Source organism: Scyliorhinus torazame, chromosome 23, assembly GCF_047496885.1.
Source record: "Scyliorhinus torazame isolate Kashiwa2021f chromosome 23, sScyTor2.1, whole genome shotgun sequence".
Lineage (NCBI taxonomy): Eukaryota > Metazoa > Chordata > Chondrichthyes > Carcharhiniformes > Scyliorhinidae > Scyliorhinus > Scyliorhinus torazame.
This window is the reverse complement of record NC_092729.1, coordinates 84,357,938-84,383,562: the sequence shown is the minus strand read 5'-3', so window position 1 is coordinate 84,383,562 and position 25,625 is coordinate 84,357,938. Positions and strand designations below refer to the sequence as shown.

The 25,625-nt window shown below is 59.1% G+C and overlaps 1 protein-coding gene across 1 annotated transcript in view; it reads right to left on the bottom strand.

Moving 5' to 3' along the window:
- Window positions 1–16,654: 16,654 nt before the first annotated feature.
- Window positions 16,655–25,625, bottom strand: part of LOC140399649 (NACHT, LRR and PYD domains-containing protein 12-like) — a 186,412-nt gene continuing 177,441 nt past the window's right edge. The window contains exons 13-15 of the mRNA XM_072489191.1: window positions 19,860–20,030; window positions 17,749–17,916; window positions 16,655–16,930 (exon numbers count right to left, since the gene is read on the bottom strand). Coding sequence (XP_072345292.1) covers window positions 16,843–16,930; window positions 17,749–17,916; window positions 19,860–20,030 — 427 coding nt within the window. The 3' untranslated portion in view covers window positions 16,655–16,842. The remainder of the gene's footprint in view (window positions 16,931–17,748; window positions 17,917–19,859; window positions 20,031–25,625) is intronic.

Sequence of the window (25,625 nt, the reverse complement as noted above, 5' to 3'; positions counted from 1 at the left end):
CTCACCCCTCACTCCCCGCACCCTTTAATATCCCACCCAGTCTAATCCCACTCTCCCCCCTCACTCCGCGCACCCTTTAATATCCCACCTAGTCTAATCCCACTCTCCCCTCACTCCCCGCACCCTTTAATATTCCAGCCAGTCTAATCCCACTCTCCCCCTCACTCACCGCACCCTTTAATATCCCACCCAGTCTAATCCCGCTCTCCCCCTCACTCCCCGCACCCTTTAATATCCCACCCAGTCTAATCCCACTCTCCCCCTCACTCCCCGTACCCTTTAATATCCCACCCAGTCTAATCCCACTCTCCCCTCACTCCCCACACCCTTTAATATCCCACCCAGTCTAATCCCACTCACTCCCCGCACCCTTTAATATCCCACATAGTCTAATCCCACTCTCCCCTCACTCCCCGCACCCTTTAATATCCCACCCAGTCTAATCCCACTCTCCCCTCACTCCCCGCACCCTTTAATATCCCACCCAGTCTAATCCCACTCTCCCCCTCATTCCCCACACCCTTTAATATCCCACCCAGTCTAATCCCACTCTCCCCTCACTCCCCGCACCCTTTAATATCCCACCCAGTCTAATCCCACTGTCCCCCTCACTCCCCGCACCCTTTAGTATCCCACCCAGTCTAATCCCACTCTCCCCCTCACTCCCCACACCCTTTAATATCCCACCCAGTCTAATCCCACTCTCCCCTCACTCCCCACATCCTTTAATATCCCACCCAGTCTAATCCCACTCTCCCCTCACTCCCCACACCCTTTAATATCCCACGCAGTCTAATCCCACTCTCCCCCTCACTCCCCACACCCTTTAATATCCCACCCAGTCTAACCCCACTCTCCCCTCACTCCCCGCACCCTTTAATATCCCACCCAGTCTAATCCCACTCTCCCCACACCCTTTAATATCTCACCCAGTCTAATCCCACTCTCCCCCTCACTCCCCGCACCCTTTAATATCCCACCCAGTCTAATCCCACTCTCCCCCTCACTCCCCACACTCTTTAATATCCCACCCAGTCTAATCCCACTCTCCCCCTCACTCCCCTCACCCTTTAATATCCCACCCAGTCTAATCCCACTCTCCCCCTCACTCCCCGCACCCTTTAATATCCCACCCAGTCTAATCCCACTCTCTCCCCTCACTCCCCACACCCTTTAATATCCCACCCAGTCTAATCCCACTCCCCCCTCACTCCCCACACTCTTTAATATCCCACCCAGTCTAATCCCCCTCACTCCCCGCACCCTTTAATATCCCACCCAGTCTAATCCCACTCTCCCCCTCACTCCCCACACCCTTTAATATCCCATCGAGTCTAATCCCACTCTCCCCTCACTCCCCGCACCCTTTAATATCCCACCCAATCTAATCCCACTCTCCCCTCACTCCCCACACCCTTTAATATCCCACCCAGTCTAATCCCACTCTCCCCTCACTCCCCACACCCTTTAATATCCCACCCAGTCTAATCCCACTCTCCCCTCACTCCCCGCACCCTTTAATATCCCACCCAGTCCAATCCCACTCTCCCCCTCACTCCCCGCACCCTTTAATATCCCACTCAGTCGAATCCCACACCCCCTCACTCCCCACACCCTTTAATATCCCACCCAGTCTAATCCCACTCTCCCCCTCATTCCCCACACCCTTTAATATCCCACCCAGTCTAATCCCACTGTCCCCCTCACTCCCCGCACCCTTTAATATCCCACCCAGTCTAATCCCACTCTCCCCCTCACTCCCCGCACCCTTTAATATCCCATCGAGTCTAATCCCACTCTCCCCTCACTCCCCGCACCCTTTAATATCCCACCCAGTCTAATCCCACTCTCCCCCTCACTCCCCGCACCCTTTAATATCCCACCCAGTCTAATCCCACTCTCCCCCTCACTCCCCACACCCTTTAATATCCCACCCAGTCTAATCCCACTCTCCCCTCACTCCCCGCTCCCTTTAATATCCCACCCAGTCTAATCCCACTCTCCCCCTCACTCCCCTCACCCTTTAATATCCCACCCAGTCTAATCCCACTCTCCCCCTCACTCCCCACACCCTTTAATATCCCACCCAGTCTAATCCCCCTCACTCCCCGCACCCTTTAATATCCCACCCATTCTAATCCCACTCTCCCCCTCACTCCCCGCACCCTTTATTATCCCACCCAGTCTAATCCCACTCTCCCCTCACTCCCCTCACCCTTTAATATCCCACCCATTCTAATCCCACTCTCCCCCTCACTCCCCGCACCCTTTAATATCCCACCCAGTCTAATCCCACTCTCCCCCTCACTCCCCGCACCCTTTAATATCCCACCCAGTCTAATCCCACTCTCCCCTCACTCCCCGCACCCTTTAATATCCCACCCAGTCTAATCCCACTGTCCCCCTCACTCCCCACACCCTTTAATATCCCACCCAGTCTAATCCCTCTCTCCCCCTCACTCCCCACACCCTTTAATATCCCACCCAGTCTAATCCCCCTCACTCCCCGCACCCTTTAATATCCCACCCAGTCTAATCCCACTCTCCCCCTCACTCCCCGCACCCTTTATTATCCCACCCAGTCTAATCCCACTCTCCCCCTCACTCCACGCACCCTTTAATATCCCACCCAGTCTAATCCCACTCGCCCCCTCACTCCCCACCCTTTAATATCCCACCCAGTCTAATCCCACTCTCCCCCTCACTCCCCACACCCTTTAATATCCCACCCAGTCTAATCCCACTCTCCCCTCACCCTTTAATATCCCACCCAGTCTAATCCCACTCTCCCCTCACTCTCCCCACCCTTTAATATCCCACCCAGTCTAATCCCACTCTCCCCTCACTCCCTGCACACTTTAATATCCCACCCAGTCTAATCCCACTCTCCCCCCTCACTCCCCACACCCTTTAATATCCCACCCAGTCTAATCCCACTCTCCCCTCACTCCCTGCACCCTTTAATATCCCACCCAGTCTAATCCCACTCTCCCCTCACTCCCCCGCACCCTTTAATATCCCACCCAGTCTAATCCCACTCTCCCCTCTCTCCCCGCACCCTTTAATATCCCACCCAGTCTAATCCCACTCTCCCCTCACTCCCCACACCCTTTAATATCCCACCCAGTCTAATCCCACTCTCCCCCTCACCTCCCCGCACCCTTTAATATCCCACCCAGTCTAATCCCACTCTCCCCCTCACTCCCCGCATCCTTTAATATCCCACCCAGTCTAATCCCACTCTCCCCCTCACTCCCCACACCCTTTAATATCCCACCCAGTCTAATCCCACTCTCCCCCTCACTCCCCGCACCCTTTAATATCCCACCCAGTCTAATCCCACTCTCCCCCTCACTCCCCGCACCCTTTAATATCCCACCCAGTCTAATCCCACTCTCCCCTCACTCCCCGCACCCTTTAATATTCCACCCAGTCTAATCCCACTCTCCCCCTCACTCCCCACACCCCTTTAATATCCCACCCAGTCTAATCCCACTCTCCCCCCTCACTCCCCACACCCTTTAATATCCCACCCAGTCTAATCCCACTCTCCCCTCACTCCCCGCACCCTTTAATATCCCACCCAGTCTAATCCCACTCTCCCCCCTCACTCCCCGCACCCTTTAATATCCCACCCAGTCTAATCCCACTCTCCCCTCACTCCCCACACCCTTTAATATCCCACCCAGTCTAATCCCACTCTCCCCCCTCACTCCCCGCACCCTTTAATATCCCACCCAGTCTCATCCCACTCTCCCCCTCACTCTCCCACACCCTTTAATATCCCACCCAGTCTAATCCCACTCCCCCCTCACTCCCCGCACCCTTTAAAATCCCACCCGGTCTAATCCCACTCTCCCCTCACTCCCCACACCCTTTAATATCCCACCCAGTCTAATCCCACTCTCCCCCTCACTCCCCGCACCCTTTAATATCCCACCCAGTCTAATCCCACTCTCCCCTCACTCCCCCACACCCTTTAATATCCCACCCAGTCTAATCCCACTCTCCCCCTCACTCCCCGCACCCTTTAATATCCCACCCAGTCTAATCCACTCTCCCCTCACTCCCCACACCCTTTAATATCCCACCCAGTCTAATCCCACTCTCCCCCTCACTCCCCGGACCCTTTAATATCCCACCCAGTCTAATCCCACTCTCCCCCCTCACTCCCCACACCCTTTAATATCCCACCCAGTCTAATCCCACTCTCCCCCTCACTCCCCACACCCTTTAATATCCCACCCAGTCTAATCCCCCCTCACCCCTCACTCCCCGCACCCTTTAATATCCCACCCAGTCTAATCCCACTCTCCCCCTCACTCCCCACACCCTTTAATATCCCACCCATTCTAATCCCACTCTCCCCCTCACTCCCCGCACCGTTTAATATCCCACCCAGTCTAATCCCACTCACCCCTCACTCCCCGCACCCTTTAATATCCCACCCAGTCTAATCCCACTCTCCCCCCTCACTCCCCGCAGCCTTTAATATCCCACCCAGTCTAATCCCACTCTCCCCCTCACTCCCCGCACCCTTTAATATCCCACCCAGTCTAATCCCACTCTCCCCTCACTCCCCACACCCTTTAATATCCCACCCATTCTAATCCCACTCTCCCCCTCACTCCCCGCACCCTTTAATATCCCACCCAGTCTAATCCCACTCTCCCACTCACTCCCCGCACCCTTTAATATCCCACCCAGTCTAATCCCACTCTCCCCTCACTCCCCGCACCCTTTAATATCCCACCCAGTCTAATCCCACTCTCCCCCCTCACTCCCCGCACCCTTTAATATCCCACCCAGTCTAATCCCACTCACCCCCTCACTCCCCGCACCCTTTAATATCCCACCCAGTCTAATCCCACTCTCCCCTCACTCCCCGCACCCTTTAATATTCCAGCCAGTCTAATCCCACTCTCCCCCTCACTCCCCGCACCCTTTAATATCCCACCCAGTCTAATCCCACTCTCCCCTCACTCCCCGTACCCTTTAATATCCCACCCAGTCTAATCCCACTCTCCCCTCACTCCCCACACCCTTTAATATCCCACCCAGTCTAATCCCACTCACTCCCCGCACCCTTTAATATCCCACATAGTCTAATCCCACTCTCCCCCTCATTCCCACACCCTTTAATATCCCACCCAGTCTAATCCCACTCTCCCCTCACTCCCCACACCCTTTAATATCCCACCCAGTCTAATCCCACTCTCCCCTCACCCCCCCACACCCTTTAATATCCCACCCAGTCTAATCCCACTGTCCCCCTCACTCCCCGCACCCTTTAATATCCCACCCAGTCTAATCCCACTCTCCCCTCACTCCCCGCACCCTTTAATATCCCACCCAGTCTAATCCCACTGTCCCCCTCACTCCCCGCACCCTTTAATATCCCACCCAGTCTAATCCCACTCTCCCCCTCACTCCCCGCACCCTTTAATATCCCACCGAGTCTAATCCCACTCTCCCCTCACTCCCCGCACCCTTTAATATCCCACCCAGTCTAATCCCACTCTCCCCCTCACTCCCCACACCCTTTAATATCCCACCCAGTCTAATCCCACTCTCCCCTCATTCCCCACACCCTTTAATATCCCACCCAGTCTAATCCCACTCTCCCCCCTCACTCCCCACACCCTTTAAAATCCCACCCAGTCTAATCCCACTCTCCCTCACTCCCCATACCCTTTAATATCCCACCCAGTCTAATCCCACTCTCCCCCTCACTCCCCGCACCCTTTAATATCCCACCCAGTCTAATCCCACTCTCCCCCTCACTCCCCGCACCCTTTAATATCCCACCCAGTCTAAACCCCACTCTCCCCCTCACTCCGCGCACCCTTTAATATCCCACCCAGTCTCCTCCCACTCTCCCCTCACTCCACGCACCCTTTAATATCCCACCCAGTCTAATCACACTCTCCCCTCACCCCCACACCCTTTAATATCCCACCCAGTCTAATCCCACTCTCCCCCTCACTCCCCGCACCCTTTAATATCCCACCCAGTCTAATCCCACTCTCCCCCCTCACTCCCCGCACCCTTTAATATCCCACCCAGTCTAATCCCACTCTCCCCCTCACTCCCCGAACCCTTTAATATCCCACCCAGTCTAATCCCACTCTCCCCTCACTCCCCGCACCCTTTAATATCCCACCCAGTCTAATCCCACTCTCCCCTCACTCCCCGCACCCTTTAATATCCCACCCAGTCTAATCCCACTCTCCCCTCACTCCCCACACCCTTTAATATCCCACCCAGTCTAACCCCACTCTCCCCCTCACTCCCCGCACCCTTTAATATCCCACCCAGTCTAATCCCACTCTCCCCTCACTCCCCGCACCCTTTAATATCCCACCCAGTCTAATCCCACTCTCCCCCTCACTCCCCGCACCCTTTAATATCCCACTCAGTCTAATCCCACTCTCCCCCTCACTCCCCACACCCTTTAATATCCCACCCAGTCTAATCCCACTCTCCCCACTCCCCGCACCCTTTAATATTCCACCCAGTCTAATCCCACTCTCCCCTCACTCCCCACACCCTTTAATATCCCACCCAGTCTAATCCCACTCTCCCCTCACTCCCCGCACCCTTTAAATATCCCACCCAGTCTAATCCCACTCTCCCCTCACTCCCCACACCCTTTAATATCCCACCCAGTCTAATCCCACGCTCCCCCTCACTCCCCGCACCCTTTAATATCCCACCCAGTCTAATCCCACTCTCCCCTCACTCCCCACACCCTTTAATATCCCACCCAGTCTAATCCCACGCTCCCCCTCACTCCCCGCACCCTTTAATATCCCACCCAGTCTAATCCCACTCTCCCCCTCACTCCCGCACCCTTTAATATCCCACCCAGTCTAACCCCACTCCCCCCTCACTCCCCGCTCCCTTTAATATCCCACCCAGTCTAATCCCACGCTCCCCCTCACTCCCCACACCCCTTTAATATCCCACCCAGTCTAATCCCACTCCCCCCTCACCCCCCGCACCATTTAATATCCCACCCAGTCTAATCCCACTCTCCCCCTCACTCCCCGAACCCTTTAATATCCCACCCAGTCTAATCCCCACTCTCCCCTCACTCCCCGCACCCCTTTTAATATCCACCCAGTCTAATCCCACTCTCCCCCTCACTCCCCACACCCTTTAATATCCAACCCAGTCTAATCCCACACTACCCTCACTCCCCGCACCCTTTAATATCCCACCCAGTCTAATCCCACTCTCCCCTCACTCCCCACACCCTTTAATATCCCACCCAGTCTAATCCCACTCTCCCTCTCACTCCCCACACCCTTTAATATCCCACCCAGTCTAATCCCACTCTCCCCCTCACTCCCCGCACCCTTTAATATCCCACCCAGCCTAATCCCACTCTCCCCTCACTCCCCGCACCCTTTAATATACCACCCAGTCTAATCCCACTCTCCCCCTCACTCCCCGCACCCTTTAATATCCCACCCAGTCTAATCCCACTCCCCCCCTCACTCCCCGCATCCTTTAATATCCCACCCACCTAATCCCACTCTCCCCCTCACTCCCGACACCCTTTAATATCCCACCCAGTCTAATCCCACTCTCCCCCTCGCTCCCCACACCCTTTAATATCACACCCAGTCTAATCCCACTCTCCCCTCACTCCCCACACCCTTTAATATCCCACCCAGTCTAATCCCACTCTCTCCCCTCACTCCCCCGCACCCTTTAATATCCCACCCAGTCTAATCCCACTCTCCCCCTCGCTCCCCGCACCCTTTAATATCCCACCCAGTCTAATCCCAGTCTCCCCTCACTCCCCGCACCCTTTAATATCCCACCCAGTCTAATCCCACTCTCCCCTCACTCCCCACACCCTTTAATATCCCACCCAGTCTAATCCCACTCTCCCCCTCACTCCCCACACCCTTTAATATCCCACCCAGTCTAATCCCACTCTCCCCTCACTCCCCACTCCCTTTAATATCCCACCCAGTCTAATCCCACTCTCTCCCCCTCACTCCCCACACCCTTTAATATCCCACCCAATCTAATCCCACTCTCCCCCTCACTCCCCACACCCTTTAATATCCCACCCAATCTAATCCCACTCTCCCCCTCACTCCCCGCACCCTTTAATATCCCACCCAGTCTAATCCCACTCTCCCCCTCACTCCCCGCACCCTTTAATATCCCACCCAGTCTAATCCCACTCTCCCCTCACTCCCCACACCCTTTAATATCCCACCCAGCCTAATCCCACTCTCCCCCTCACTCCCCACACCCTTTAATATCCCACCCAGTCTAATCCCACTCTCCCCCTCACTCCCCACACCCTTTAATATCCCACCCAATCTAATCCCACTCTCCCCCTCACTCCCCGCACCCTTTAATATCCCTCCCAGTCTAATCCCACTCTCCCCCTCACTCCCCACACCCTTTAATATCCCACCCAGTCTAATCCCACTCTCCCCCTCACTCCCCACACCCTTTAATATCCCACCCAGTCTAATCCCACTCTCCCCCTCACTCCCCGCACCCTTTAATATCCCACCCAGTCTAATCCCCCTCACTCCCCACAACCCTTTAATATCCCACCCAGTCTAATCCCAGTCTCCCCTCACTCCCCGCACCCTTTAATATCCCACCCAGTCTAATCCCACTCTCCCCTCACTCCCCGCACCCTTTAATATCCCACCCAGTCTAATCCCACTCTCCCCATCACTCCCCACACCCTTTAATATCCCACCCAGTCTAATCCCACTCTCCCCCTCACTCCCCGCACCCTTTAATATCCCACCCTGTCTAATCCCACTCTCCCCCTCACTCCCCACACCCTTTAATATCCCACCCAGTCTAATCCCACTCTCCCCCTCACTCCCCACACCCTTTAATATCCCACCCAGTCTAATCCCACTCTCCCCCTCACTCCCCACACCCTTTAATATCCCACCCAGTCTAATCCCACTCTCCCCCTCACTCCCCTCACACTTTAATATCCCACCCAGTCTAATCCCACCCTCCCCTCACTCCCCGCACCCTTTAATATCCCACCCAGTCTAATCCCACTCTCCCCCTCACTCCCCCCACCCTTTAATATCCCACCCAGTCTAATCCCACTCTCCCCCTCACTCCCCGCACCCTTTAATATCCCACCCAGTCTAATCCCACTCTCCCCTCACTCCCCGCACCCTTTAATATCCCACCCAGTCTAATCCCACTCTCCCCTCACTCCCCGCACCCTTTAATATCCCAGTGAGTGTGTGGCGGAACGATATGACCATGTCCAGATCGAGCCTGCTGTCCATCAGCGAAGATGGGAATTCAGACATGGGATTGAATCCAAGATGGATTCGAGAGAGTTGGGTGTGGACGCAGCTGGATGTCTCCGTCGAAGAGATTTTCAGTTGATGACCACGCTTGGCACATCATCAGGGCAACAGGAGAGAAATCGAACCATCTCTTCTTGACATTCAATGGCTTTGATCCATCCCTAAGCCTGGGTCAGACCCACACTCGGAGCACCGTGCACAGTCCCGGTCTCCGTATCCCCCGGTCAGACCCACACTCGGAGCACCGTGCACAGTCCCGGTCTCCGTGTCCCTCGGTCAGACCCACACTCGGAGCACCGTGCACAGTCCCGGTCTCCGTATCCCTCGGTCAGACCCACACTCGGAGCACCGTGCACAGTCCCGGTCTCCGTATCCCTCGGTCAGACCCACACTCGGAGCACCGTGCACAGTCCCGGTCTCCGTATCCCTCGCTCAGACCCACATTCGGAGCACTGTGCACAGTCCCGGTCTCCGTATCCCTCGGTTAGACCCACACTCGGAGCACCGTGCACAGTCCCGGTCTCCGTATCCCTCGGTCAGACCCACACTCGGAGCACCGTGCACAGCCCCGGTCTCCGTATCCCTCGGTTAGACCCACACTCGGAGCACCGTGCACAGTCCCGGTCTCCGTATCCCTCGGTCAGACCCACACTCGGAGCACCGTGCACAGTCCCGGTCTCCGTATCCCTCGGTCAGACCCACACTCGGAGCACCGTGCACAGTCCCGGTCTCCGTATCCCTCGGTCAGTCCCACACTCGGAGCACCGTGCACAGTCCCGGTCTCCGTGTCCCTCGGTCAGACCCACACTCGGAGCACCGTGCACAGTCCCGGTCTCCGTATCCCTCGGTCAGACCCACACTCGGAGCACCGTGCACAGTCCCGGTCTCCGTATCCCTCGGTCAGACCCACACTCGGAGCACCGTGCACAGTCCCGGTCTCCGTGTCCCTCGGTCAGACCCACACTCGGAGCACCGTGCACAGTCCCGGTCTCCGTATCCCTCGGTCAGCCCCACACTCGGAGCACCGTGCACAGTCCCGGTCTCCGTATCCCTCGGTCAGACCCACACTCGGAGCACCGTGCACAGTCCCGGTCTCCGTATCCCTCGGTCAGACCCACACTCGGAGCACCGTGCACAGTCCCGGTCTCCGTATCCCTCGGTCAGCCCCACACTCGGAGCACCGTGCACAGTCCCGGTCTCCGCATCCCTCGGTCAGACCCACACTCGGAGCACCGTGCACAGTCCCGGTTTCCGTGTCCCTCGGTCAGACCCACACTCGGAGCCCCGTGCACAGTCCCGGTTTCCGTGTCCCTCGGTCAGACCCACACTCGGAGCACCGTGCACAGTCCCGGTCTCCGTATCCCTCGGTCAGACCCACACTCAGAGCACCGTGCGCAGTCCCGGTCTCCGTATCCCTCGGTCAGACCCACACTCGGAGCACCGTGCACAGTCCCGGTCTCCCTATCCCTCGGTCAGGCCCGCACTCGGAGCACCGTGCACAGTCCCGGTCTCCGTATCCCTCGGTTAGACCCACACTCGGAGCACCGTGCACAGTCCCGGTCTCCGTATCCCTCGGTTAGACCCACACTCGGAGCACCGTGCCCAGTCCCGGTCTCCGTATCCCTCGGTTAGACCCACACTCGGAGCACCGTGCACAGTCCCGGTCTCCCTATCCCTCGGTCAGGCCCGCACTCGGAGCACCGTGCACAGTCCCGGTCTCCGTATCCCTCGGTTAGACCCACACTCGGAGCACCGTGCACAGTCCCGGTCTCCGTATCCCTCGGTTAGACCCACACTCGGAGCACCGTGCCCAGTCCCGGTCTCCGTATCTATCGGTTAGACCCACACTCGGAGCACCGTGCACAGTCCCGGTCGCCGTATCCCTCGGTCAGACCCACACTCGGAGCACCGTGCACAGTCCCGGTCTCCGTGTCCCTCGGTCAGACCCACACTCGGAGCACCGTTCACAGTCCCGGTCTCCGTATCCCTCGGTCAGACCCACACTCGGAGCACCGTGCACAGTCCCGGTCTCCGTGTCCCTCGGTCAGACCCACACTCGGAGCACCGTGCACAGTCCCGGTCTCCGTATACCTCGGTCAGACCCACTCTCGGAGCACAGTGCACAGTCCAGGTCTCCGTATCCCTCGGTTAGACCCACACTCGGAGCACCGTGCACAGTCCCAGTCTCCGTGTCCCTCGGTCAGACCCACACTCGGAGCACCGTGCACAGTCCCGGTCTCCGTGTCCCTCGGTCAGACCCACACTCGGAGCACCGTGCACAGTCCCGGTCTCCGTGTCCCTCGGTCAGACGCACACTCGGAGCACCGTGCACAGTCCCGGTCTCCGTGTCCCTCGGTCAGACGCATACTCGGAGCACCGTGCACAGTCCCGGTCTCAGCATCCCTCGATCAGACCCACACTCGGAGCACCGTGCACAGTCCCGGTCCCCGTACCCCTCGGTTAGACCCACACTCGGAGCACCGTGCACAGTCCCGGTCTCTGTATCCCTCGATTAGGCCCACACTCGGAGCACCGCGCACAGTCCCGGTCTCCGTATCCCTCGGTCAGACCCACACTCGGAGCACCGTGCACAGTCCCGGTCTCCGTATCCCTCGGTCAGACCCACACTCGGAGCACCGTGCACAGTCCCGGTCTCCGTATCCGTCGGTTAGACCCACACTCGGAGCACCGTGCACAGTCCCGGTCTCCGTATCCCTCGGTTACACCCACACTCGGAGCACCGTGCACAGTCCCGGTCTCCGTATCCCTCGGTCAGACCCACACTCGGAGCACCGTGCACACTCCCGGTCTCCGTATCCCTCGGTCAGACCCACACTCGGAGCACCGTGCACAGTCCCGGTCCCCGTACCCCTCGGTCAGACTCACACTCGGAGCACCGTGCACAGTCCCGGTCTCCGTATACCTCGGTTAGACCCACACTCGGAGCACCGTGCACAGTCCCGGTCTCCGTATCCCTCGGTTAGACCCACACTCGGAGCACCGTGCACAGTCCCAGTCTCCGTGTCCCTCGGTCAGACCCACACTCGGAGCACCGTGCACAGTCCCGGTCTCCGTGTCCCTCGGTCAGACCCACACTCGGAGCACCGTGCACAGTCCCGGTCTCAGCATCCCTCGATCAGACCCACACTCGGAGCACCGTGCACAGTCCCGGTCCCCGTACCCCTCGGTTAGACCCACACTCGGAGCACCGTGCACAGTCCCGGTCTCTGTATCCCTCGGTTAGGCCCACACTCGGAGCACCGCGCACAGTCCCGGTCTCCGTATCCCTCGGTCAGACCCACACTGGGAGCACCGTGGACAGTCCCGGTCTCCTTGTCCCTCGGTCAGACCCACACTCGGAGCACCGTGCACAGTCCCGGTCTCCGTATCCCTCGGTTAGACCCACACTCGGAGCACCGTGCACAGTCCCGGTCTCCGTATCCCTCGGTCAGACCCACACTCGGAGCACCGTGCACAGTCCCGGTCTCCGTATCCCTCGGTTAGTCCCACACTCGGAGCACCGTGCACAGTCCCGGTCTCCGTGTCCCTCGGTCAGACCCACACTCGGAGCACCGTGCACAGCCCCGGTCTCCGTATCCAACGGTCAGACCCACACTCGGAGCACCGTGCACAGTCCCGGTCTCCGTATCCCTCGGTCAGACCCACACTCGGAGCACCGTGCACAGTCCCGGTCTCCGTATACCTCGGTCAGACGCACACTCGGAGCACCGTGCACAGTCCCGGTCTCCGTATACCTCGGTCAGACCCACACTCGGAGCTCCGTGCACAGTCCCGGTCTCCCTGTCCCTCGGTCAGACCCACACTCGGAGCACCGTGCACAGTCCCGGTCTCCGTATCCCTCGGTTAGACCCACACTCGGAGCACCGTGCACAGTCCCAGTCTCCGTGTCCCTCGGTCAGACCCACACTCGGAGCACCGTGCACAGTCCCGGTCTCCGTGTCCCTCGGTCAGACCCACACTCGGAGCACCGTGCACAGTCCCGGTCTCCGTGTCCCTCGGTCAGACCCACACTCGGAGCACCGTGCACAGTCCCAGTCTCCGTGTCCCTCGGTCAGACCCACACTCGGAGCACCGTGCACAGTCCCGGTCTCCGTGTCCCTCGGTTAGACCCACACTCGGAGCACCGTGCACAGTCCCGGTCTCAGCATCCCTCGATCAGACCCACACTCGGAGCACCGTGCACAGTCCCGGTCCCCGTACCCCTCGGTTAGACCCACACTCGGAACACCGTGCACAGTCCCGGTCTCTGTATCCCTCGGTTAGGCCCACACTCGGAGCACCGCGCACAGTCCCGGTCTCCGTATCCCTCGGTCAGACCCACACTCGGAGCACCGTGGACAGTCCCGGTCTCCGTGTCCCTCGGTCAGACCCACACTCGGAGCACCGTGCACAGTCCCGGTCTCCGTATCCCTCGGTTAGACCCACACTCGGAGCACCGTGCACATTCCCGGTCTCCGTATCCCTCGGTTACACCCACACTCGGAGCACCGTGCACAGTCCCGGTCTCCGTATCCCTCGGTCAGACCCACACTCGGAGCACCGTGCACACTCCCGGTCTCCGTATCCCTCGGTCAGACCCACACTCGGAGCACTGTGCACAGTCCCGGTCCCCGTACCCCTCGGTCAGACCCACACTCGGAGCACCGTGCACAGTCCCGGTCTCCGTATCCCTCGGTTAGACCCAGACTCGGAGCACCGTGCACAGTCCCGGTCTCCGTATCCCTCGGTTAGACCCACAGTCGGAGCCCCGTGCACAGTCCCGGTCTCCGTGTCCCTCGGTTAGACCCACAGTCGGAGCACCGCGCACAGTCCCGGTCTCCGTATACCTCGGTTAGACCCACACTCGGAGCACCGTGCACAGTCCCGGTCTCCGTATCCCTCGGTTAGACCCACACTCGGAGCACCGTGCACAGTCCCAGTCTCCGTGTCCCTCGGTCAGACCCACACTCGGAGCACCGTGCACAGTCCCGGTCTCCGTGTCCCTCGGTCCGACCCACACTCGGAGCACCGTGCACAGTCCCGGTCTCAGCATCCCTCGATCAGACCCACACTCGGAGCACCGTGCACAGTCCCGGTCTCCGTATCCCTCGGTTAGACCCACACTCGGAGCACCGTGCACAGTCCCGGTCTCCGTATCCCTCGGTCAGACCCACACTCGGAGCACCGTGCACAGTCCCGGTCTCCGTATCCCTCGGTCAGACCCACACTCGGAGCACCGTGCACAGTCCCGGTCTCCGTCTCCCTCGGTCAGACCCACACTCGGAGCACCGTGCACAGTCCCGGTCTCCGTATCCCTCGGCTAGACCCACACTTGGAGCACCGTGCACAGTCCCGGTCCCCGTACCCCTCGGTTAGACCCACACTCGGAGCACCGTGCACAGTCCCGGTCTCTGTATCCCTCGGTTAGGCCCACACTCGGAGCACCGTGCACAGTCCCGGTCTCCGTATCCCTCGGTTAGACCCACACTCGGAGCACCGTGCACAGTCCCGGTCTCCGTATCCCTCGGTCAGACCCACACTCGGAGCACCGTGCACAGTCCCGGTCTCCGTATCCCTCGGTTAGTCCCACACTCGGAGCACCGTGCACAGTCCCGGTCTCCGTGTCCCTCGGTCAGACCCACACTCGGAGCACCGTGCACAGCCCCGGTCTCCGTATCCCTCGGTCAGACCCACACTCGGAGCACCGTGCACAGTCCCGGTCTCCGTATCCCTCGGTCAGACCCACACTCGGAGCACCGTGCACAGTCCCGGTCTCCGTATACCTCGGTCAGACCCACACTCGGAGCACCGTGCACAGTCCCGGTCTCCGTATACCTCGGTCAGACCCACACTCGGAGCACCGTGCACAGCCCCGGTCTCCCTATCCCTCGGTCAGACCCACACTCGGAGCACCGTGCACAGTCCCGGTCTCCGTATACCTCGGTCAGACCCACACTCGGAGCTCCGTGCACAGTCCCGGTCTCCCTATCCCTCGGTCAGACCCACACTCGGAGCACCGTGCACAGTCCCGGTCTCCGTATCCCTCGGTTAGACCCACACTCGGAGCACCGTGCACAGTCCCGGTCTCCGTATCCCTCGGTTAGTCCCACACTCGGAGCACCGTGCACAGTCCCGATCTCCGTATCCCTCGGTCAGACCCACACTCGGAGCACCGTGCACAGTCCCGGTCTCCGTATCCCTCGGTCTGACTCAGACTCGGAGCACCGTGCACAGTCCCGGTCTCCGTATCCCTCGGTCAGATCTACACTCGGAGCACCGTGCACAGTCCCGCTCTCCGTATCCCTCGGTTAGACCCACACTCGGAGCACCGTGCACAGTCCCGGTCTCCGTATCCCTCGGTCAGACCCACACTCGGAGCACCGTGCACAGTCCCGGTCTCCGTGTCCCTCGGTTAGACCCACACTCGGAGCACCGTGCACAGTCCCGGTCTCCGTATCCCTCGGTCAGACCCACACTCGGAGCACCGTGCACAGTCCCGGTCTCCGTATCCCTCGGTCAGACCCACACTCGGAGCACCGTGCACAGTCCCGCTCTCCGTATCCCTCGGTTAGACCCACACTCGGAGCACCGTGCACAGTCCCGGTCTCCGTATCCCTCGGTCAGACCCACACTCGGAGCACCGTGCACAGTCCCGGTCTCCGTGTCCCTCGGTTAGACCCACACTCGGAGCACCGTGCACAGTCCCGGTCTCCGTATCCCTCGGTTAGACCCACACTCGGAGCACCGTGCACAGACCCGGTCTCCGTATCCCTCGGTCAGACCCACACTCGGAGCACCGTGCACAGTCCCGGTCTCCGTGTCCCTCGGTCAGACCCACACTCGGAGCACCGTGCACAGTCCCGGTCTCCGTATCCCTCGGTCAGACCCACACTCGGAGCACCGTGCACAGTCCCGATCTCCGTATACCTCGGTTAGACCCACACTCGGAGCACCGTGCACAGTCCCGATCTCCGTATACCTCGGTTAGACACACACTCGGAGCACCGTGCACAGTCTCGGTCTCCGTATCCCTCGGTTAGACCCACACTCGGAGCACCGTGCACAGTCTCGGTCTCCGTATCCCTCGGTTAGACCCACACTCGGAGCACCGTGCACAGTCCCGATCTCCGTATACCTCGGTTAGACCCACACTCGGAGCACCGTGGACAGTTCAGTTAAGGCAGCAGTGTTAGTGGGAACTTTCCGTGCATTTCCTTACTGCCGTTAAAGTCCTAAACTGACACAGTTTAAGATGTTGCTTGCTGTTCGGTCGGCCTCGTGGAGAGATTCAGAGTCTTGCGTATTTCAACAACTGAATTTATTAACTGCCGTTAACTATATACGTTTGGCTCGGTGTGCGATCGAAGCTCGTAGCTGCGCTCTACACAGCCAATCTCTGATTCCTTTGTCTGTCTTGTTTCCTCCTCCTTCCCCGTTTCCCCTCTTTCTCCTCTTCCTTGTTGAAGGGCGGGTGTGCCGCGTCCGTATGTGTTCGCCGCTGGTCTGAGCCGGGATTGGATCAGTCTACTACCGACAGGATCAGTCCGGGCCGGCCCAGTCCCTTCAGTATCTTCACCCCCTCAGCTGAGAACCTGTTCCTTCGCAATCTGCGGACACAGACGTACCTCATTCAGGTCGGAGTTTCAGGGCATTTGCGCAGCAACGGTAAAATAAAAATCTGCGTTACTGTACGTATGAGTGCTGCAGTCACGTTTTAATCCTGGGTTGAAAGCTTTCGGGGGCCCCGGTGTGCAATTAAATCGCCGTGAAAAAAAACCCGGGCTGATAGGTTTTGGGTGGAGGGGGACTCCCCGTGGAGTTAATTAGGCTGCAGCGTGGCAAGGTGGAGTCGCTGCTGCGGGGAGCCAGGGTAACGGGCATCTTGCGGCGTCCGTTTGAGCGAGTCACTTGAGCCGCAGTCGCGCGCCGGTTCGAAGATATGCCCGTGGCGAGACCAGCGGTTTCGTCCCCAGGCCGCTGAGAAGGGTCCCGAACCGGAGCTGAACCCGGCTGGTGAAAGCGCAGCCGGAGTTTCTGCATGGTTCTGACAGGGGTCAGCCCTGCTCTCGAACGCAGTGTCGACAGGCCTCTCCCCCAAGTGTGCGAACTGTATGTCGCAGTGACTTGGAAGCTGAGAGGGGTTATTTATATTTCTCCGAGTGGGAATGGACAGGAACGGGCCATCCAAGCCTGTCCCGGCCGTCATACCCCCCCCCCCCCCCCACCAGGACCCCGGAGCCCGCCCGCGCCGCCTTGTCCCGCCGGTAAGAGAGGTGGTTAGATTCTCGCCGGGGGGGACAGGTGTTCCAGCGGGCGGGACCTCAGGAATGCTGACCGCTCTGAATGGACGCTCCCAGTTCGGGCCATCAAGACTCACTCAGTTCCCCTTGGCGCGACAGAGGGCGAGGCAGCTTCGAAGTGATACCTGAACTCCTGTAGTTGACAATTATTCCCCACGAAGTGGGCGATGGCATCGACGGACGAATCACTGATGGAATTGTAGGGGAGCGTGAGCTCGGTCATCGATTTCTTTCCAAGCAGCACCCTGAACAGTTCCTGCAAGCCATTGTCTCCCACCGATGTCGTGTCCAACCTGACGGGGACAGATACGGGGTTTCAAAGAACAGAGAAAAGTACAGCACAGGAACAGGCCCTTCGGCCCGCCAAGCCCGTGCCGACCCTGCTGCCCGACTAAACTACAATCTTCTACACTTCCTGGGTCCGTATCCTTCTATTCCCATCCTATTCATGTATTTGTCAAGATGCCTCTTAAACGTCACTATCGTCCCTGCTTCCACCACCTCCTCCGGCAGCGAGTTCCAGGCACCCACTACCCTCTGTGTAAAAAAACTTGCCTCGTACATCTACTCTAAACCTTGCCCCTCTCACCTTAAACCTATGCCCCCTAGTAACTGACCCCTCTACCTTGGGGAAAAGCCTCTGACTATCCACTCTGTCTATGCCCCTCATAATTTTGTCGACCTCTATCAGGTCGCCCCTCAACCTCCTTCGTTCCAGTGAGAACAAACCGAGTTTATTCAACCGCTCCTCATAGCTAATGCCCTCCATACCAGGCAACATCCTGGTAAATCTCTTCTGCACCCTCTCTAAAGCCTCCACATCCTTCTGGTAGTGTGGCGACCAGAATTGAACACTATACTCCAAGTGTGGCCTAACTAAGGTTCTATACAGCTGCAACATGACTTGCCAATTCTTATACTCAATGCCCCGGCCAATGAAGGCAAGCATGCCGTATGCCTTCTTGACTACCTTCTCCACCTGTGTCGCCCCTTTCAGTGTCCTGTGGACCTGTACTCCTAGATCTCTTTGACTGTCAATACTCTTGAGGGTTCTACCATTCACTGTACATTCCCTACCTGCATTAGCCCTTCCAAAATGCATTACCTCACATTTGTCCGGATTAAACTCCATCTGCCATCTCTCCGCCCAAGTCTCCAGACAATCTAAATCCTGCTGTATCCTCCGACAGTCCTCATCGCTATCCGCAATTCCACCAACCTTTGTGTCGTCTGCAAACTTACTAATCAGACCAGTTACATTTTCCTCCAAATCATTTATATATACTACAAAGAGCAAAGGTCCCAGCACTGATCCCTGTGGAACACCACTGGTCACAGCCCTCCAATTAGAAAAGCATCCTTCCATTGCTACTCTCTGCCTTCTATGGCCGAGCCAGAAAGACTTGGAGAGTCACCGACAGCCACGGCAAGTTTGTGAATCACAGAGGGAGGTGGAAAAGGCGACCAGGGAAAGAGCCCGAGGTGATCGGGGGAGATCAGGGAGCATTTGTTCCCTGACGCAGCCTGTCTTTGTGACGGGAACCCTCGGCCTGGATAATAATAACCTTTTATTGTCACGTGTATGAAGTGACTGTGCGCCGCCACATCCCGGAGCCTGTTCGGGTAGGCCGTAACGGCATGGCAAGGCAGCTGTCTAGCCCACTGAGCTAAACCGGCCCATGAGGGTTTTCATAGAATTTACAGTGCAGAAGGAGGCCATTCGGCCCATCGAGTCTGCACCGGCTCTTGGAAAGAGCACCCCACCCAAGGTCCACACCTCCACCCTATCCCCATAACCCAGTAACCCCACCCAACACTAAGGGCAATTTTGGACACTAAGGGCAATTTATCATGGCCAATCCACCTAACCTGCACATCTTTGGACTGTGGGAGGAAACCGGGGCACCCGGAGGAATCCCAGGCACACACGGGGAGGACGTGCAGACTCCGCGCAGACAGCGACCCAAGCCGGACTCGAACCTGGGACCCTGGAGCTGTGAAGCAATTGTGCTATGCGCAATGCGACCGTGCTGCCCCCTGGTGGAGGGTGGAGGAAGCAGACCCGATAGGAACTTTCCAAGGAGCGAATCGGAGACATACTCGAGGGGAGATAGCTGACAGGGAGATAGGCGGAGAGTTGGGGCAAGCGGAATGAATTGGATTGGCTTGTTCACGGAGCTGGAACACTCACAACGGGCCGAATGGCGTTTTGCTGTGCCCCCACCCCTGGCCATACCTCAGAACCTGCAGCTCACACCGTGACTTCCCCAGTCCGGTCGACAGTCGAGTTAGACCCTCGTCCCCGATCTCGTTGTCCTTCAGGTGGAGCGACGTCAGGGTCGTGTTGGTGCTCAGGAAAGAGGCGATCGCTGCGCAGGATCCCTCCGTCATTGACACGTCCTCCAGCCTGTGGAGATGGATCGGAACGGTGGGTTGGGAAGAAGGATTGCGGAGTTCGGAGACTGAGGGAGTCCCGGAGTTTGTAGACTGAGGGAGGGAGTCGCGGAGTTTGGGGACTGAGGGAGGGAGTCCCGGAGTTTGGAGACTGAGGGAGGGACTCGCGGAGTTTGGAGACTGAGGGAGGGAGTCCCGGAGTTTGGAGACTGAGGCAGGGAGACCCGGAGTTTGGAGACTGAGGGAGGGAGTGTTGGAGTTTGGAGACTGAGGGAGGGAGTCGCGGAGTTTGGAGACTGAGGGAGGGAGTCGCGGAGTTTGGAGACTGAGGGAGGGAGTCCCAGAGTTTGGACACTGAGGGAGGGAGTCCCGGAGTTTGGAGACTGAGGGAGGGAGTGTTGGAGTTTGGAGACTGAGGGAGGGAGTGTCGGAGTTTGGAGCCTGAGGGAGGGAGTCCCGGAGTTTGGAGACTGAGGGAGGGAGTCCCGGAGTTTGGTGACTGAGGGAGGGAGTCGCGGAGATTGGAGACTGAGGGAGGGAGTCCCGGAGTTTGGAGACTGAGGGAGGGAGTCCCGGAGTTTGGAGACTGAGCGAGGGAGTCCCGGAGTTTGGAGACTGAGGGAGGGAGTCGCGGAGTTTGGAGACTGAGGGAGGGAGTCCCGGAGTTTGGGGTCTGAGGGAGGGAGTCCCGGAGTTTGGAGACTGAGGGAGGGAGTCGCGGAGTTTGGAGACTGAGGGAGGGAGTCCCGGAGTTTGGAGACTGAGGGAGTCCCGGAGTTTGGTGACTGAGGGAGGGAGTCGCGGAGTTTGGAGACTGAGGGAGGGAGTCCCAGAGTTTGGAGACTGAGGGAGGGAGTCGCGGAGTTTGGAGACTGAGGGAGGGAGTCGCGGAGTTTGGAGACTGAGGGAGGGAGTGTTGGAGTTTGGAGACTGAGGGAGGGACTCGCGGAGTTTGGAGACAGAGGGAGGGAGTTCCGGAGTTTGGGGACTGAGTGAGGGAGTCCCGGAGTTTGGAGACTGAGGGAGGGAGTCGCGGAGTTTGGAGACTGAGGGAGGGAGTGTTGGAGTTTGGAGACTGAGGGAGGGAGTGTTGGAGTTTGGAGACTGAGGGAGGGAGTCCCGGAGTTTGGAGACTGAGGGAGGGAGTCGCGGAGTTTGGAGACTGAGGGAGGGAGTCGCGGAGTTTGGAGAGTGAGGGAGGGAGTTGCGGAGTTTGGAGACTGAGGGAGGGAGTCCCGGAGTTTGGGGACTGAGGGAGGGAGTGCTGGAGTTTGGGGACTGATGGAGGGAGTGTTGGAGTTTAGAGACTGAGGGAGGGAGTCGCGGAGTTTGGAGACTGAGGGAGGGAGTCCCGGAGTTTGGGGACTGAGGGAGGGAGTCCCGGAGTTTGGAGACTGAGGGAGGGAGTGTTGGAGTTTGGGGACTGAGGGAGGGAGACCCGGAGTCTGGAGACTGAGGGAGGGAGTCCCGGAGTCTGGGACTGAGAGAGGGAGGGAGTGCTGGAGTTTGGAGACTGAGGGAGGGAGTCGCGGAGTTTGGGGACTGAGGGAGGGAGTGTTGGAGTTTGGAGAGTGAGGGAGGGAGTCCAGGAGTTTGGAGACTGAGGGAGGGAGTGTTGGAGTTTGGAGACTGAGGGAGGGAGTGTTGGAGTTTGGAGACTGAGGGAGGGAGTGTTCGAGTTTGGAGGCTGAGGGAGGGAGTCCCAGAGTTTGGACACTGAGGGAGGGAGTCCCGGAGTTTGGAGCCTGAGGGAGGGAGTCCCGGAGTTTGGAGCCTGAGGGAGGGAGTGTTGGAGTTTGGAGACTGAGGGAGGGAGTCCCGGAGTTTGGTGACTGAGGGAGGGAGTCGCGGAGTTTGGAGACTGAGGGAGGGAGTCCCGGAGTTTGGAGACTGAGGGAGGGAGTTTTGGAGTTTGGAGACTGAGGGAGGGAGTCCCGGAGTTTGGAGACTGAGGGAGTGAGTCCCGGAGTTTGGAGACTGAGGGAGGGAGTCCCGGAGTTTGGAGACTGAGGGAGGGAGTCCCGGAGTTTGGAGACTGAGGGAGGGAGTCGCGGAGTTTGGAGACTGAGGGAGGGAGTCGCGGAGTTTGGAGACTGAGGGAGGGAGTCCCGGAGTTTGGGGACTGAGGGAGGGAGTCCCGGAGTTTGGAGACTGAGGGAGGGAGTCGCGGAGTTTGGAGACTGAGGGAGGGAGTGTTGGAGTTTGGAGACTGAGGGAGGGAGTCCCGGAGTTTGGAGACTGAGGGAGGGAGTCGCGGAGTTTGGAGACTGAGGGAGGGAGTCGCGGAGTTTGGAGAGTGAGGGAGGGAGTTGCGGAGTTTGGAGACTGAGGGAGGGAGTCCCGGAGTTTGGGGACTGAGGGAGGGAGTCCCGGAGTTTGGGGACTGAGGGAGGGAGTGCTGGAGTTTGGGGACTGAGGGAGGGAGTCACGGAGTTTGGAGACTGAGGGAGGGAGTCCCGGAGTTTGGAGACTGAGGGAGGGAGTCCCGGAGTTTGGGGACTGAGGGAGGGAGTGTTGGAGTTTAGAGACTGAGGGAGGGAGTCGCGGAGTTTGGAGACTGAGGGAGGGAGTCCCGGAGTTTGGGGACTGAGGGAGGGAGTCCCGGAGTTTGGGGACTGAGGGAGGGAGTCCCGGAGTTTGGGGACTGAGGGTGGGAGTCCCGGAGTTTGGAGACTGAGGGAGGGAGTCCCGGAGTTTGGGGACTGAGGGAGGGAGTGTTGGAGTTTAGAGACTGAGGGAGGGAGTCGCGGAGTTTGGAGACTGAGGGAGGGAGTCCCGGAGTTTGGGGACTGAGGGAGGGAGTGCTGGAGTTTGGGGACTGAGGGAGGGAGTCACGGAGTTTGGAGACTGAGGGAGGGAGTCCCGGAGTTTGGAGACTGAGGGAGGGAGTCCCGGAGTTTGGGGACTGAGGGAGGGAGTCCCGGAGTTTGGGGACTGAGGGAGTGAGTCCCGGAGTTTGGAGACTGAGGGAGGGAGTGTTGGAGTTTGGGGACTGAGGGAGGGAGACCCGGAGTCTGGAGACTGAGGGAGGGAGTCCCGGAGTCTGGGACTGAGAGAGGGAGGGAGTGCTGGAGTTTGGAGACTGAGGGAGGGAGTCGCGGAGTTTGGAGACTGAGGGAGGGAGTCCCGGAGTTTGGGGACTGAGGGAGGGAGTCCCGGAGTTTGGTGACTGAGGGAGGGAGTGTTGGAGTTTGGGGACTGAGGGAGGGAGACCCGGAGTCTGGAGACTGAGGGAGGGAGTCCCGGAGTCTGGGACTGAGAGAGGGAGGGAGTGCTGGAGTTTGGAGACTGAGGGAGGGAGTCGCGGAGTTTGGGGACTGAGGGAGGGAGTGTTGGAGTTTGGAGAGTGAGGGAGGGAGTCCAGGAGTTTGGAGACTGAGGGAGGGAGTGTTGGAGTTTGGAGACTGAGGGAGGGAGTGTTGGAGTTTGGAGACTGAGGGAGGGAGTGTTCGAGTTTGGAGGCTGAGGGAGGGAGTCCCAGAGTTTGGACACTGAGGGAGGGAGTCCCGGAGTTTGGAGCCTGAGGGAGGGAGTCCCGGAGTTTGGAGCCTGAGGGAGGGAGTGTTGGAGTTTGGAGACTGAGGGAGGGAGTCCCGGAGTTTGGTGACTGAGGGAGGGAGTCGCGGAGTTTGGAGACTGAGGGAGGGAGTCCCGGAGTTTGGAGACTGAGGGAGTCCCGGAGTTTGGAGACTGAGGGAGGGAGTCCCGGAGTTTGGGGACTGAGGGAGGGAGTGTTGGAGTTTGGAGACTGAGGGAGGGAGTCGCGGAGTTTGGAGAGTAAGGGAGGGAGTTGCGGAGTTTGGAGACTGAGGGAGGGAGTCCCGGAGTTTGGGGACTGAGGGAGGGAGTCCCGGAGTTTGGGGACTGAGGGAGGGAGTGCTGGAGTTTGGGGACTGAGGGAGGGAGTGCTGGAGTTTGGAGACTGAGGGAGGGAGTCCCGGAGTTTGGAGACTGAGGGAGGGAGTCGCAGAGTTTGGAGACTGAGGGAGGGAGTCGCGGAGTTTGGAGACTGAGGGAGGGAGTCCCGGAGTTTGGGGACTGAGGGAGGGAGTCCCGGAGTTTGGAGACTGAGGGAGGGAGTCGCGGAGTTTGGAGACTGAGGGAGGGAGTGTTGGAGTTTGGAGACTGAGGGAGGGAGTGTTGGAGTTTGGAGACTGAGGGAGGGAGTCCCGGAGTTTGGAGACTGAGGGAGGGAGTCGCGGAGTTTGGAGACTGAGGGAGGGAGTCGCGGAGTTTGGAGAGTGAGGGAGGGAGTTGCGGAGTTTGGAGACTGAGGGAGGGAGTCCCGGAGTTTGGGGACTGAGGGAGGGAGTCCCGGAGTTTGGGGACTGAGGGAGGGAGTGCTGGAGTTTGGGGACTGAGGGAGGGAGTCACGGAGTTTGGAGACTGAGGGAGGGAGTCCCGGAGTTTGGAGACTGAGGGAGGGAGTCCCGGAGTTTGGGGACTGAGGGAGGGAGTGTTGGAGTTTAGAGACTGAGGGAGGGAGTCGCGGAGTTTGGAGACTGAGGGAGGGAGTCCCGGAGTTTGGGGACTGAGGGAGGGAGTGCTGGAGTTTGGGGACTGAGGGAGGGAGTCACGGAGTTTGGAGACTGAGGGAGGGAGTCCCGGAGTTTGGAGACTGAGGGAGGGAGTCCCGGAGTTTGGGGACTGAGGGAGGGAGTCCCGGAGTTTGGGGACTGAGGGAGGGAGTCCCGGAGTTTGGAGACTGAGGGAGGGAGTGTTGGAGTTTGGGGACTGAGGGAGGGAGACCCGGAGTCTGGAGACTGAGGGAGGGAGTCCCGGAGTCTGGGACTGAGAGAGGGAGGGAGTGCTGGAGTTTGGAGACTGAGGGAGGGAGTCGCGGAGTTTGGGGACTGAGGGAGGGAGTTGCGGAGTTTGGAGACTGAGGGAGGGTGTCCCGGAGTTTGGGGACTGAGGGAGGGAGTGCTGGAATTTGGGGACTGAGGGAGGGAGTGTTGGAGTTTAGAGACTGAGGGAGGGAGTCGCGGAGTTTGGAGACTGAGGGAGGGAGTCCCGGAGTTTGGGGACTGAGGGAGGGAGTGCTGGAGTTTGGGGACTGAGGGAGGGAGTCACGGAGTTTGGAGACTGAGGGAGGGAGTCCCGGAGTTTGGAGACTGAGGGAGGGAGTCCCGGAGTTTGGGGACTGAGGGAGGGAGTCCCGGAGTTTGGGGACTGAGGGAGGGAGTCCCGGAGTTTGGAGACTGAGGGAGGGAGTGTTGGAGTTTGGGGACTGAGGGAGGGAGACCCGGAGTCTGGAGACTGAGGGAGGGAGTCCCGGAGTCTGGGACTGAGAGAGGGAGGGAGTGCTGGAGTTTGGAGACTGAGGGAGGGAGTCGCGGAGTTTGGGGACTGAGGGAGGGAGTGTTGGAGTTTGGAGACTGAGGGAGGGAGACGCGGAGTTTGGAGACTGAGGGAGGGAGTCCCGGAGTTTGGAGACTGAGGGAGGGAGTGTTGGAGTTTGGAGACTGAGGGAGGGAGTGTTGGAGTTTGGAGACTGAGGGAGGGAGTGTTGGAGTTTGGAGACTGAGGGAGGGAGTCCCGGAGTTTGGGGACTGAGGGAGGGAGTGTTGGAGTTTGGAGACTGAGGGAGGGAGTCCCGGAGTTTGGA